Below are 14,301 nucleotides of genomic sequence, written 5' to 3'. Positions count from 1 at the left end.
CTATGATACAAACATTTTGAAACTTTTCGTCAACAGAATGCCAGAAGAAGAAAGATTTGACTTCGTAAAAAAAACTTTTATTGACAAGACTGAAATGCCGCTTTTATTTACAAAACGAACTATGATTGAATCATCTATAAATCCCTACCAGTGGTATGAGTACGCACCATTCCATGTTGCTTTACCGGAATTAGAAAAGTTGATACGTAAAGAGTCCGCGCCGCCTGAAAGATGTGCTATGCTATCAGTTCTCATCCGATGTACAAGACGAAACCCTCAGCATATTAAAACGCTTGTCAGTTATTACGCTAAAAAACACATCAATGAACCATTTACATGCAAACTCAAATTCGTGAATAATTTGCTTTCAGAAGTACCTACTCACGAATTTGACGTTGAAACCTGGAACGTTCTGAACAAATTGTTCCACAGCATGAAAATATACACAGAAACAGATAACCAGCTTCACGATGTACAAATGTCTCTCCAGGCAATTGTAACATATAGGCTTCTACACGATGAACCTATACCAGAAATAATTAAACAAAAAATAAAACTTGGCTCCTTGAAACAGAAACATCTAAATCAAGAACAAGAAAATAAAGTGTTTTCTTATTTACTAGAGTTAGCGATGGAGAAAATACAGATCGAAAACATTGAAAACGAATCCGAATTACATAATAATGTCGCTCAGTTAACAAATGCGTTGAACTTGCTAAAAGATTGGAAAAAAGAAATTAATACCTATCCAATCATTCTAGAGAAAATACATGAGCTAGTTAGCATTAAACAGAAGAATTCATGGCTTCACTTCAATTTATCCAGTTTGTATTTAACGAATAAATCGTGGCGTAAGTCAATGTTCCAGGATTCATTGGCTCTATGTGTGAGTGAAGACACGTGCCTGAATGCTCTGAAGCACGATCCTCAGTTACTCGAGCGTCACGACAAGGAGATAGACACGTTGCGAAGTAACGATGCCGTCTCGCTGCGGCGTCTGCTCGCCAAGCTGCGCGTCTACTGGCCGCACTCACTCGCTCAGCAGTGGATCGACGCGTACTCGCTAAATCTGAACAACACCACCGGACACAAAGCCGCCTTCAAAGGTCTCTTCTCGCTTCTTCCACAAAAAGAAGTAGTTGAATTCGCAAAAAAGCATGTTCCACACGATTTTAAAATAAACTGGGGAGAGACTGATCAAACTGAAATCAAAATCCAGAAGAATATTGCGAACTACTTATATTACACCAGACCACTGATTCCTTTAGACACGGTGTTGTGTTATGCTAAAGGAGACTACTTACAATATGCTGTACCATCACTTAATTCTATATCGCATAATTTGAGTGCAATCGAAAGTAGTGAATTTGTGTTAAAATTATCGGATGCACCGGTCTCTTTACAAAAACATGGAATCCAGCTTGCATTTTTAAAACTCAAAACTAACGATCTTAAATCACTGTTTTCGAACATTTGGGATCGTACAAAGAATAGTTCAATACAAGCCGTTCTCTTTAAAACCACCTTTGATAAGATGTGCAGCGTCAACAATCCAACAGACGAAACAAAACTCTGGGAGTTGTTGAGAATGTTTATTGATAAGTTAGATAAATCTGATGGAAAAGGTGTTAGTCGAGACATATTTAAAAAATTAGCTAAAGTTAAAAAGGTCCCCGAAAGTGTACGAGCAGAATATTACATGACAAGTTATGGGTATCTGACCTCATTACCTGCGAGCGCCAATTGTGACTCCCATGTGAAGAAGCTTATGCAGTATGCACCAATCATAATGGAAAAACTTGAAGATGATTTCGTTGTCGAAACGTTATTGTCATCAGCTGAGGAAAAATTTCTTTCGGTTGACAGTGAATTTATAGAAATATTCGCATGCTACGTATTGTGCGGAAAAACTCAGGAGGGTCAGCTCAAGAGGTTCCAGACAGTTATAAACCCATTAATGAAAAAAGCTTTTCAATGCTGGAGTAACATCCATTCTAATGAATTTTACGTTAAGGAACGTCTAAAAAATTTTTTAAGATTTTTGGTTTGGCATCTCTTAAAATACTTTACTTATAATAAAATATCTTTACCTGTTAGACTATTTACTGAAATAAGAAATATGATGGTAAATGAGTTACCGTTATTGGAGAACTACTTTCTAATTACGAGTTGGAAATTGATTACAGAATATGTTTCTTCAATGGATGGACTCGGATTTAAGTGCGGTGTTTTTGATACAACCAAATTAACCGATTTTGGTCGTTTAGAGTGTGGGTGGATGTCAGTCGAAATGGAAAATCTCTGGAATGATATTCATGTTAAAATATCTCCTTCATTTGGAAAAGCAGCAGTTAAGTGTCTTAAAGATGACGTTATCCAATACGGTGCAACGATACATAGCTTGTTTTCCGATGCTTTCGAGAGAGCATTCCAAATGTTAACTATTCAAAATTATGTCTTCCAACTAGAAACGTCACAGCACATGCTGAGTGATGTTGAATGTATTTCGAGTTATTTAGTCGTTTCCAAAATAATATCAAAATATCATGGTTTTAGCGAGTTTAAACTGAAACGATCAGAAATACGTAAAAAAATAAAGTCACATCCTGCATTAACAGTGCAAATGCATTATTATAATGATTTTTGGGATGCATCAGAAGATTGTTGACAAAATACTGTGAAATCGGGTTTAAACATAAAGTAAATAACCACTAGAGAGCGCACTCGCCAATTTCTTCTAAGAACACGACTCACCACTGCGGGCGGGGGGAAGCGGGATAATCCGCGGCTACTATTGGTCAGTTCAAGGTCGCTACTAAAGGATCGTACTGATCGTAGCCTTATAGTACGCGCAAAATCACTAACTTTTGGCGAGCGTCGGGGCACTGTATGCGCAGTCAAGTGGTTTTATAGTCTTTGGGTTTAAAGCATGTCAGGAGGCCTCCTTTATGCCTCGCAACCCTCCCTTTTGACATCGCGATTGATAGGCATACTACTACTAGAAAAATCATATCCACCAGATTTATACTTCCATACACATTGTTAACTGCTAGCAACACTTTTTAATTATATGTTAATAAGATTCCTACCCATATATTTGTAATTAAAAGGATAAAGGACAATGGGCACGTTGTATGGGATTTGGTACCCGCTCGAATAGTAATTAATGTATGATATATTATTAGAAGGGTATTTACGTGAAGACTAATAAAAATGACGGGGCATGTCTCAATTAGCCGTCTGACCCGAGTAACGATAGAAATTGAATCGACATAGAAATAAGTTCTTCATCCATGTACCTATTCATTAAGAGGCAGATGTCGTCAGTGTAATAATTTCTTACTCCGTTAATAGATACCTAACATTGTTTGAGATTTTTTTATTTTTATTATAATCTAAAGGTTTTGATATTCTATGGGGTCGTACTACAGATACACCATCGGCAACTGATTTGACAAAAGTTCAAAACATTTTTTTATATGGATGTGACTTTTTTTAGGAAAAAAATCATCAATATCTCGACCCGTAATGTGTACAATGTTAACATCATCCTCCAATTTTCGGTTAACCACTGTATTCCAAAGTCGTTTGGTCTCTTGAATTTTCAACCTCAATGATAAGACTGATACTTAATGCTAATATGGCGGATGTTAATAATACCAACTACACACGACAAGTTACTTTACCAGTTTTTATTCTATACAGTTGGATTCAAGAACTATATCTACGTTGATGATTTATGAACATTCCTCGTTCTATTCGTCGCCACGCCAAAATGGACGATGATTTGGGACTAGTCGTCATAGTAAACATTTTTTGCCTTGCCAAGACCTACGCAATGGTACTATAATCAACACTGTTCGACAGGGTACCAAAACGCCCATCGTCCTTATGTGCAACTTTTAAAATTCTAATAATAAATAAAAATGAATACAAACATTTTTGTTATTTTTTTCCCCCTCTCCTAATTAGGGTGCAACATTAAATGCGCTTGCAATGGATGGATCCAGCAATTTAAGAAGACAACCGCGGTGGTAATTTCGTCTTTTTCGTTTATATCCTATCGCATGCACATACATACATACTCCGCGCTAAACTTTACATCGTGCATTATGCGGCCAAAAGCTTAGACCGAAGACGAAGTTATTGCGATGTGTGACCCAGGCAGGTAGTAGTATATCACCGATATCTGTTGTCTCGTTGAATGTATAGACGCGGATGGTGAGATTGTGTGGCACCGAGTAAGACGTATTGCACGCATGCAAACGAGCCGATATCTTACTTATCGAATTGTAATTACAGAGATACAGGTAGGAAGAACACTACCGTAGGTAGCGTAGGTATGTGCATATTCACACCTTCCAAAAACACTAAGAAGCCTATAAGTTGAACTCGGCTGAGTAGGTACCGGTGTTTTACAAGGAGCGACTGTCCCTCAACCCAGTTACCCGGACAACCCAATACCTCTTGGTTAGACGGCGTAACGACTATTTTCAATAACAAAATCATATCAATTTTTCTGTAAAAAAAAGTCTACTTTTTATTATGTAAACAGATATTAGTTTATCAGTCAACTAGTAGTTGTAGTAACTACAGTGACCAGAAAAATATTATAAAAATCACAATTCAGACGGCAGGCAGTTTAAGCAATATGTTCTAATAAAATAAATCAGACTATAGATTCCTTATAGGACGTCATACCTACACTAATTATCTGCATAATTAAAATCTTTAAATTCAACAACATTCCGCTGTGCGAACGCACACGTTCTCAGCTTCATACTAATACGACTATAGACATAAAAATCAGTATTATAAACGCATAAAATCTAAATTATAAATGCAACAAACAATCATAAGATCTAATCTCTCATGATCAACGAATCGTTTTGTGTTGTTTTTAAGGTTTTGAGCTTCCTACTTGTACACAATAATGCCGAAAAATGGAAAGTGAAAAGTGCTAAATGAAAAGTGTCCCCGGACACATCTTCAAACACCGCCCGAACGGCTCCCCAATGGGCTCCAAACGAGGACAAATCTGGGGAAACCCGGGCGGATGGCAGCAGAAGGAGAATCCTTAATTGCACATAACTTTTTATTTCAAGGCAAGTACTTAGAGTAACCTAAGCAGTCCTGGGTTAGCCCAGCAAACTAATCATTTGCTTAGGGCACCAGGCGACCGAAAAAAAACAGCTCTCGAACGTCGTTTGTAATTGGAGCTAAAACTCTGCTTTTTTTATTATATCGAAGGCTAGATGATATTCTGCGAGTACCTATTGAATGAATTTGATATCAATTTTTTATTAAAAAATCGAAATAGTTGTGTGTAACAACGATTTGCTAGACATTTACGTTATTTTGTATTATTAACGTTTCTATCCATTCATGATTAGACGTTACTTAGCTAAAGGGCTTATTACACTTGACTAAATTCAGACAAATGTAATCACATTTAGGAAGGTAGGTTTCATTAAATCATTTAGAAACTATAGCAAACCATTTACATTCCGAACATACTCGTCCAGTACGAGCGTCCCGTGGTCGCATCCCCCCGCGCTACCTTGACGGCGCGGACATAGATGCGCTCGGATAGCTTCGGCTTCTTTCGGCTCGCGCCGCTTAGGCGTCGAAGCGCCTACGACTTTTGGCCGGCTCGCACCCCGCGCAGTCCGCCACCAACCGGCGTGTGATACACACATATATATGTATGCTCGTTCCGCGCAGCCCCGCCAACAGCCGAGGCTAGTTAGTTTTATACACGAAGTCTATGTATACCACGAATCCTCCCGATAACTGTGTTCGTTAGTGATTAACTCTTTTTTGTAATAATTCTTATAACTTTTTTTGTACTTTTCTGATAATGGTGTAGTGTGGTTAAGTTCTTTCTTCATTATACAAACGAAATCATAACCGGTGCGTTTAATTGGAAACCCCACTCCCATATGTGGCGCCCCAACGTTTATTTCGTGTGATAAAACTATTCCTACGCGGACATAAGTGTGGTGCGATAAATAAGTGGACACTTGTAGTGACGAACTATTTAGTTACCTACGTAGTTTTTACAATGCCGATAACAAGGAGCAGAGCCGCTAGTCTGACTCGCAGGGATGATACCCTCGAAGTATTCCCCGACCCCTCGAGACCGACGACGCCGACGCCGACCGCGCCCGCCTATCACCAAGATGGCGGCGGCGCGTCTTCGCCGCGCACCGACAACAACAACGCTACGTTTTCCGCCGATAACGTCGCGACTATAATTGCATCTTTGCAACGCTCGCAGACGGAAGCGTTTAAAGAGCTGTTCGACTCGATGAATCGCGCAAACGCATCTACTCCAGTCGCATTGTTAGGGCAAAGCACCCTTACCCGCTGCAAGGCCACCTTCTCCGGCCGACCAAAAGAATCGGTCGAAGCATTTATTGACGCCATCGAAGCATACAGCGAGTGCGCACAAGTGACGGACTCAAATATCGTCCGCGGACTTGCGTACCTATTCAAGGACGAAGCCGCGACATGGTGGCAAGGCATTAAAGGTAGAAACACATTATTGAAACGCAACGCCACCCGACAAAACGTGATGCGTGTTGAGTGGAATCAATTCGTACTATTTTCTATGCCTAGAATCACATTATAAACACCCGACGCAACAACATGCGCGCACACGCCACCCGATCCCTGACTGCCAGATCAACGTGTCGCCGGTGGTGGGGGTAAACACGTCACCCGACGCACCGCTCGCAGTGTGTTTCTAGTGCAGACCCGACGCCACGCGTCATTTGTTCGAGAACTTTCTTTGATTTTGCACGCGGATTTTATTTGCATCTTTTGGAAATGAGGGACGAACAATTAATAGAATTAGTGAAACGATATCCTATTCTATATAATACTAATTTAGCTCAGTACAGGGACCATACTGTACGAAATAATGCTTGGGAAGAAATTGCAGGGGAAATGGATACACCAGGTAAGTTTTATTACGAATATTATTTATTACAAAATATAATATACTTATTTTTTACTTGAATATATATACCTATTGGATAGGACTGTATATAAAATTGAATAAAAAATGCTTCGTGAAAATTATTTATGAGAGTTGTATTCCGCAAGACTTATTTTTGACAACGAAAAATTAAAAAAAGATAAAACAAAACACAGACACAAAGAGGTTCCTACTTTATAGGTTTTAGTCATTAGTGTTTTACATTAAAAAAGGTTTCACGTTCTGGGTATCCCGAACACCTATGTTAACTAAATATACATATATCTCGTATGAACTTAGTTTTGTGATTAATGTTGTCTACCTCTCCTCACAATATCAAGCTGCCACGGAACGGCGCCTTCACTGTTAAAATATTCTTTGAATTTGTTTCTCACTGTAAAAGCATATTGTGTGGAATTTCTACGAATTGGATTTAAATTGTCAAAGGCGGTAGATTCTGTCACATTTGTCTCTGGATGATCACAGTTCGAGGGTAAATTATCCGTGCCCAAATAATTGTGTAAGCAACATGTTGCTAAAATTATTTTGTCGACCATGTCAGGTTGTACTGACATAGGACCTGCAAATACACGCCATCTTGATCTTAAGATGCCAAAAGCATTCTCGACTATTCGTCGAGCACGACTGAGTCTGTAATTGAATATTTTATTGGGTTCATTGTTACGAACGTCATTCTTACTGTAGGGTCGCATCAAAAATGGTTTTAAGGGAAAAGCTTCATCTGCCACAATCACATGTGGCAATGGTTCTGAATTTGGAGTTAAAGGGTTAGCGGCTGGCAATTCTAATTTTCCTTTTTCTATTAATTCTCCTAAAATGGATTTTTCAAATATGCCACCATCGCTGTTTTTACCATAGGATCCGACGTCCACAACTAAAAATCTATACTTTGGATCTACTACAGCTAGTAACACGATTGAATTAGTTCCCTTATAATTCCAGTAATTTGAACCACCATTTATAGGACAAATAATATTCACATGTTTTCCATCTATTGCTCCACAGCAATTTGGGAAATTCCAGTAATTTCTAAAACCATTTTCTGATTCTTGCCAAATTGCACTTGTAGGTTTGGGCATATAAATAGGACCCATTTTCTTCCAAATTGCATTGCAAACGTCTTGCACAATGTTTCGTACGGTACTGAATCCCATTCGATAGTTGAATCCCATCGACCTAAATGAATTGCCCGTGGCTAAAAACCTATAACAAAAAATTTCATTATTTTTCTTTTCTTTCAGTTGAAGATGTAAAAAATAAATGGGCAAAATTAAGAAACTGCTTCACAAATGCATTGAAAAGACGCCGCAAGAAGAGTGGTCAAGCAGCAACTAATTTAGTACCTTGGAAATTTGAGAAGCAGATGGAATTTCTGTTACCACATTTAGAAGGGAGACAGACTGTTACAAACTTAGCTGATATAAATGATGAAGATTCAACACAACACTCTGAATTGCAATTTTCTGAAGAATCTGCACTTTCACCTCCTCCTATAATTCGTTCACCTACTCCAGGGTCCTCTTCTTCCAGGGCATCTGCTGCAAGGGCTTGTACTTCTCTAAATTTTACCCCGAGACGCACAAACAAAAATGATAGTGATACTCAAATTTTACGAGAAATGGTTGATGTAATGAAAACGACGCAGGATATGAGACAGAAAAGAGGAGTACCAGACATGGATGAAAATGACTATTTTTTTTTATCAATGAGTAAACAATTGAAGAAGTTACCTAAAACAGACCAAGCTGAAATAAAATTTCAATTACATAAGCTAATACATGATTCGGAAATGAAAATGCTAAATAACCGTGAAAGAATTCTGAACACTCCGATAAATATTACTAGTGATAATATAATTCACAATTCTAATAAGCCATTTATTGTAAAACCAAATCAAAGTCCATATACACACACTAGGACATCAGAAAAAGAAAATGTACCGGTTAATATTATCCCTAACCAAACATCGCGTGACTTAGAGAAGACTACATTATACTATAACTTAAATACGAATCAAATAATGTCGAATCCAAATGTGACTCAATATAGATATTATGACCATTCTCTATCAGCACAAAATGAAGTGTCAAAAGTAGAAGCTGGACAGTTGCCAAATGAAAATACTAATTTGAAAGAATATTATGATAGTTTTGACCATGAAGAAAAGTTTTGAAAGACAGTCTGATCTTATTTTTTTTTTTAATATCTAGTAGTTACTTACCTGAGGCATACAGCAAGTCTTTCTTTTGTACTGATTGCTTCGCGAAATGTTGTTCTTTTCTTTTGTATATCATTTTTAATAAATTCATGTATTTCCTCAAATTGTGTTTTAGTAACCCGAAAATACATATGAAATCTTTCACTGTCATTAAGTAAATCTTGATAAAGAGCATGATATTCACCACACGTACTTCTCTTTTCATTTATTTCATGCACCCAGTAACGTCTAGTTCGTTTCTTATTCTTGAGTCGTTTCAGTTTCAGTAACATATATGTACCCAAAATTTGCATCAATCCATCTTCAAAATCTTCATCTGACTCGTTATTTAGAAGATCCATAGTACACGACTATACATGTTCACCGCCACACATAGACTAAATAAAAAAATTGCGAGCGTGTCGTGGCATCACGTGTTGGTAATGTGCACAGTGCTCATGGGGTGGCGACACGTTGTGTGGCGTGGCGTTTCAATAATGTGTTTCTACCTTAAGAGTTCCGTGTCCACCTGGAGCCAAGTAAAAGAAAATCTAATTAGTGCCTACGGGGACCGACGGCCACCGCCACGTATTTATTTAGAAATATTTTCCACTCCGCAACAACAACACGAAAATACGGATATTTTCGTTGCACGTGTTCGCGCCCTATTAGCGAGGTTGCCGAAGGGCGACGTATCAGAGTCAGCACAGATCGACATGACGTACGCCCTGCTCCACAGCCGTATACGCAAAAGATTGCGGAGGGAGGAAATTAAAAGTTTCACTGAGTTACTCCGCCTAGCACGGAATATCGAAGACGCGTACGATCAAAAGCTCACGACGCCGATAAGTGATAACAGAGTGCAACAAAATGTGCAACCGCCATCCACATCCGCACATCATAGTCATCACGCTCCGCGCGCGCCGCCCGCTTCGTCGCATAGCACGACCGTGCGCGCGCCGACCTCAAGTGTCGTGCACGCGCGCACGCCGACTTCGAGCGACGCGATCGCGCGCGCCTGCCGCCGCTCCAGCCGCCGTCGCCGCGCGGCCCGCCGCGCCGCTCGGCGCCCGCTCCGCCGACTCGCGACTCGCAGCGGCCCGCCTCGGTCAACAGGCAACGACCCGTCTGTTCGTATTGTAAGCGATACGGTCATATTAGGGACCAGTGCCGTAAGTTGGTGAACCAAGGTGAGCGTATCCAATCCACTATAAACTCTGCGGATAGTGAAACATTTTACTGTACTGATTTATTTTCATTTTATTGTACTGATTTTTTTTCATGTAAATATTTACAAAATGTTGTATGTAGCGATGCTACTACGGAACCCTCTGCTGGACGTAGTTTACGGCCTATTTTTAAAATTAAAATTATGAATTTTAACGGTACTGCGTTAATTGATACGGCCGCAAAACGTTGCATTGCGGGTCATTCGCTATATACTCTCCTTCTAGGTCAGGGACATTCTTTTAACTCCTCCTCACAGAACGTGAAGCTTGCGGATGGTATTATTCGTACTATGGACGTACTCACTACCACCTTAGAAGTACACTTAGAATCAAAAGTGATAACGGTTCCGTTTATAGTTTTTCCCGACTCTACCAATAATGAAACATTATTGGGTATTGATTTTATTACCGCCGCCGGAATAGTTATTGATTTTGATAAAGATATCTGGTATTTTAGTAGCGATGACAATATAAAATACACCCTGTCCTATGAACCTACGTCGCGTAGAGTGTCATGCGCCTCTACAGATATACTAAGAGATGACGAGGGCACTCATCTTACGTCAGCTGAGCGACAGGCGCTCGCTGATGTTCTTAACCGACACGCACACGTTTTTAGAGCAGGGGGAGGTCCGACTCCATATGCTGAGCACCGCATAGAGACGGGGGATCACCCACCTATTGCTGTCCCTCCGTATCGATTAAATCCGTCGAAGAAACAGCTGATGAAAGCCGAGTTGGACAAAATGTTACGTGATGACATTATAGAAGAGTGCGAGTCAGCTTGGTGTTCACCGGCGTTGATGGTGCCGAAGTCCAACGGTGGCATCCGCTTCTGCGTGGACTATAGGCGTCTCAACGCAATCACCAAGCCTGACACATACCCGATGCCACGCATCGACGAGCTACTACAGAGCACGAAGCGAGACTGTTACATGAGCACGTTAGACCTTCGTTCATCATACTGGCAGGTAGGTCTTCGGGAAGCCGATAGGGACAAGTCTGCTTTTATCTGCCCTCTCGGTACTTACCGTTTCAAAGAATGCCGTTCGGTCTCCGAAACGCACCTGCGACGTTCCAGCGTCTCATTGATCGTGTCCGCTCTTGTTCAGCTTTACAGGATGTAACCTTATTAGCATATTTAGACGATCTTTTAGTCATTTCTCAAGGTTATACTCAACATTTAAAAGACCTCGAGGCAGTTTTTAAACGTCTGGCCGAATTCAACCTCTATGTAAACAGGGAGAAGTGCGCTTTCGCTAGGGGGAGCGTTCATTACCTCGGCCACGTTATTACACAAGAAGGTGTTTCCACCGACCCTAGGAAGGTGAGTGCTGTTCTCGAGATGAAGGAACCAGGTAACCTTAAACACCTGCGCACCTTTCTACAAACATGTTCGTGGTTCAGAAAGTTCATACCGAATTTCTCGAAGGTAGCTGAACCACTTACACGCTTGACTAGGAAAAGTCAAATATGGTCTTGGGACTCAGAGCAGTCTCAAGCTTTTGAGGAGCTGAAGCGTTTACTAACCACAGCTCCTGTACTGATCAAGCTGACTTCAATCGTCCCTTCATTCTGCGTACAGACGCAAGTAACTACGCCTTAGGTGCGGTTTTATTACAGGGCGATGGTAATCAGGAAAGGCCAATTGAATACGCCAGCCGACTCCTCAACGCAGCAGAACGCAACTACTCTACCACCGAGCGTGAAGCGCTTGCTGTAGTGTGGGCGGTGGAGCGTTTCCGGCCTTACCTAGACGGCCAACCGGTCGTAATCGGCAGCGATCATCAACCACTGCGATGGTTGCTTTCACTTAAATCACCAACAGGTAGGTTGGTCCGTTGGGCGCTCAAGCTTCAAGCTTTTGACATCCAGTTCCAGTACACACCAGGAAAGCGAACGTCGTGGCAGACACGCTGAGCAGGCCGATCTGTTCTAGCGACTCTCGTGACAGCTGCGGTATCTGCTCAGTCATCTGTGACTTGCCTACGAAGACGCCTAGTGAACTTCGCTCGGAACAACTCTCAGACCCTGAAGTGGAAAAGATTGTCAAGGAGCTTGAGGGACCTGATGATGTCGCGGCCCAAAGATGGCTAGAAAGGGGTTACCTCATGGATCAAGGTGTCCTGTTCCGATATAATCCGGACTCTGAGAGTGAATCACCGCAACTAGTCATCTCTGCAAGCCACGTTCCAAATATTTTAAAAGAGTTGCACGACTCTCCAACAGCCGGCCATCCAGGCATTGACAGAACGTACCAGAAAGTAGGACAGCTGTATTATTTTACAGGAATGCGGAGAATAATCACTGATTATGTCAAAGCCTGCATCCACTGCCAACGATATAAGGCCACCAACGCCAAACCACCAGGCTTACTCCAGACACCCGTTATGAACCAACGTAACGAGGTGTTGGCTATAGATTTATTCGGCCCGCTACCGGAGACCAGGGGAGCGATGGATTTTACTCGTTGAAGATACGGCTACACGATGGACCGAGCTGTATGCTCTTAAAGAAGCCACAGCAGAAGCTTGTGCCCACATTCTTATTGAAGAATACTTCATGCGCTTTGGTCTACCTCGTAGGATTATTTCAGATAACGGTGTCCAATTTGTTTCAGCCGTCATGCGCCAATGCATGACAGTATTGGACATCAAACAAAACTTCATTCCTCTCTATCATCCAGAGTCGAATCCTGCAGAGCGAAAGAATCGTGACCTCAAAGCCATGCTAGCTCATCTCGTAGAGGGAGACCACACTTCTTGGCCAAAGAAGTTGCCGGTGATTCGATTTGCCCTCAACAGCGCTAAGTGCCGCACTACAGGAAGATCACCCGCTTATTTGTCCTTTGGCAGAGAAATGCGATCCCCCACAGAGGTCGTTCATGACCTTCGTGCCATTGAGGAAAAGCATAACTTCGTGCCGCAAATTACACCTTATCTTAGGCAGTTCCTCCACTCGTTCTCAGCTGTAAGAGAACGCGTGGAGGTCCAACAGGACAGGGCGAAACGGTATGCTGACGCTTCGCGCCGACCGTCGGATTCTTTCCAGGTAGGTGACTTAGTAATGTTGAAGTCGCACCTACTTAGCAGCGCATCGAAAGACCGTACGTCGAAGTTGTACCCACGTCGCGATGGACCGTATAAAATCGTGGGAGTAGTTAGTCCCACAACATTCAATGTAGCCAGCACGCAGCAACCTGATGTTGTCATAGGCAGATACCATTCGCAAGACATTACCCGTTACCACGGTAATGAACACTCCTTCCCTCTTCCCGTCATCCCTAAAAGGAAACGCGGACGTCCAACGGTTAGCATACCAGTTCAGGAGCGAGGGCGTTCTCCAGAACTGGAGGGGGAGTGTATAGCAAACCATTTACATTCCGAACATACTCGTCCAGTACGAGCGTCCCGTGGTCGCATCCCCCCGCGCTACCTTGACGGCGCGGACATAGATGCGCTCGGATAGCTTCGGCTTCTTTCGGCTCGCGCCGCTTAGGCGTCGAAGCGCCTACGACTGTTGGCCGGCTCGCACCCCGCGCAGTCCGCCACCAACCGGCGTGTGATACACACATATATATGTATGCTCGTTCCGCGCAGCCCCGCCAATAGCCGAGGCCGAGGCCGATAACTGTGTTCGTTAGTGATTAACTCTTTTTTGTAATAATTCTTATAACTTTTTTTGTACTTTTCTGATAATGGTGTAGTGTGGTTAAGTTCTTTCTTCATTATACAAACGAAATCATAACCGGTGCGTTTAATTGGAAACCCCACTCCCATAAAACTTAATTAGACGACTGAATTTAGTCAAGTGTAATAAGCCCAGTGTGCAGTCTTCAGACAAAAAAAAAAGTTAGCGAAAGTCACTTGTCT

General features: G+C 41.7%; 3 protein-coding genes across 3 annotated transcripts; 2 read left to right on the top strand and 1 right to left on the bottom strand.

The window, feature by feature from the left end:
• The first annotated feature begins 5,478 nt into the window (after nt 1-5,478).
• LOC135118465 (uncharacterized) lies at nt 5,479-14,228 on the top strand. Its single transcript, XM_064040598.1, has 5 exons — nt 5,479-6,533; nt 6,622-6,710; nt 9,716-10,210; nt 10,252-11,165; nt 13,618-14,228. The coding sequence occupies exons 1-5, from the start codon at nt 6,065-6,067 to the stop codon at nt 13,895-13,897; spliced, it is 2,247 nt and encodes a 748-aa protein (XP_063896668.1). The 5' UTR covers nt 5,479-6,064; the 3' UTR covers nt 13,898-14,228.
• LOC135118484 (transcription factor Adf-1-like) lies at nt 6,534-9,226 on the top strand. The gene is made up of 2 exons (XM_064040670.1): nt 6,534-6,964; nt 8,245-9,226. The coding sequence occupies exons 1-2, from the start codon at nt 6,832-6,834 to the stop codon at nt 9,174-9,176; spliced, it is 1,065 nt and encodes a 354-aa protein (XP_063896740.1). The 5' UTR covers nt 6,534-6,831; the 3' UTR covers nt 9,177-9,226.
• LOC135118483 (uncharacterized) lies at nt 7,080-9,562 on the bottom strand. Its single transcript, XM_064040669.1, has 2 exons — nt 9,225-9,562; nt 7,080-8,206 (listed from the first exon to the last, which is right to left on the bottom strand). Exons 1-2 carry the CDS (start codon nt 9,560-9,562, stop codon nt 7,291-7,293), a joined length of 1,254 nt encoding a protein of 417 aa, XP_063896739.1. The 3' UTR covers nt 7,080-7,290.
• Nucleotides 14,229-14,301: the final 73 nt, after the last annotated feature.

Source organism: Helicoverpa armigera, chromosome 22 (assembly GCF_030705265.1).
Source record: "Helicoverpa armigera isolate CAAS_96S chromosome 22, ASM3070526v1, whole genome shotgun sequence".
NCBI lineage: Eukaryota > Metazoa > Arthropoda > Insecta > Lepidoptera > Noctuidae > Helicoverpa > Helicoverpa armigera.
This window is presented reverse-complemented; position numbering and strand designations above follow the sequence as displayed.

Coding starts and splice junctions, on each gene's coding strand:
- LOC135118483 (XM_064040669.1), bottom strand. CDS start 9,562: ATGGATCTTCTAAATAACGAGTCAGATGAAGATTTTGAAGATGGATTG. Junction 8,207..9,224: donor AGACTTGCTGTATGCCTCAG/GTAAGTAACTAC, acceptor TTTTTGTTATAG/GTTTTTAGCCACGGGCAATT.
- LOC135118484 (XM_064040670.1), top strand. CDS start 6,832: ATGAGGGACGAACAATTAATAGAATTAGTGAAACGATATCCTATTCTA. Junction 6,965..8,244: donor AGGGGAAATGGATACACCAG/GTAAGTTTTATT, acceptor CTTTTCTTTCAG/TTGAAGATGTAAAAAATAAA.
- LOC135118465 (XM_064040598.1), top strand. CDS start 6,065: ATGCCGATAACAAGGAGCAGAGCCGCTAGTCTGACTCGCAGGGATGAT. Junction 6,711..9,715: donor ACGTGTCGCCGGTGGTGGGG/GTAAACACGTCA, acceptor TTCTACCTTAAG/AGTTCCGTGTCCACCTGGAG. Junction 11,166..13,617: donor AAACAGCTGATGAAAGCCGA/GTTGGACAAAAT, acceptor CAATGTAGCCAG/CACGCAGCAACCTGATGTTG.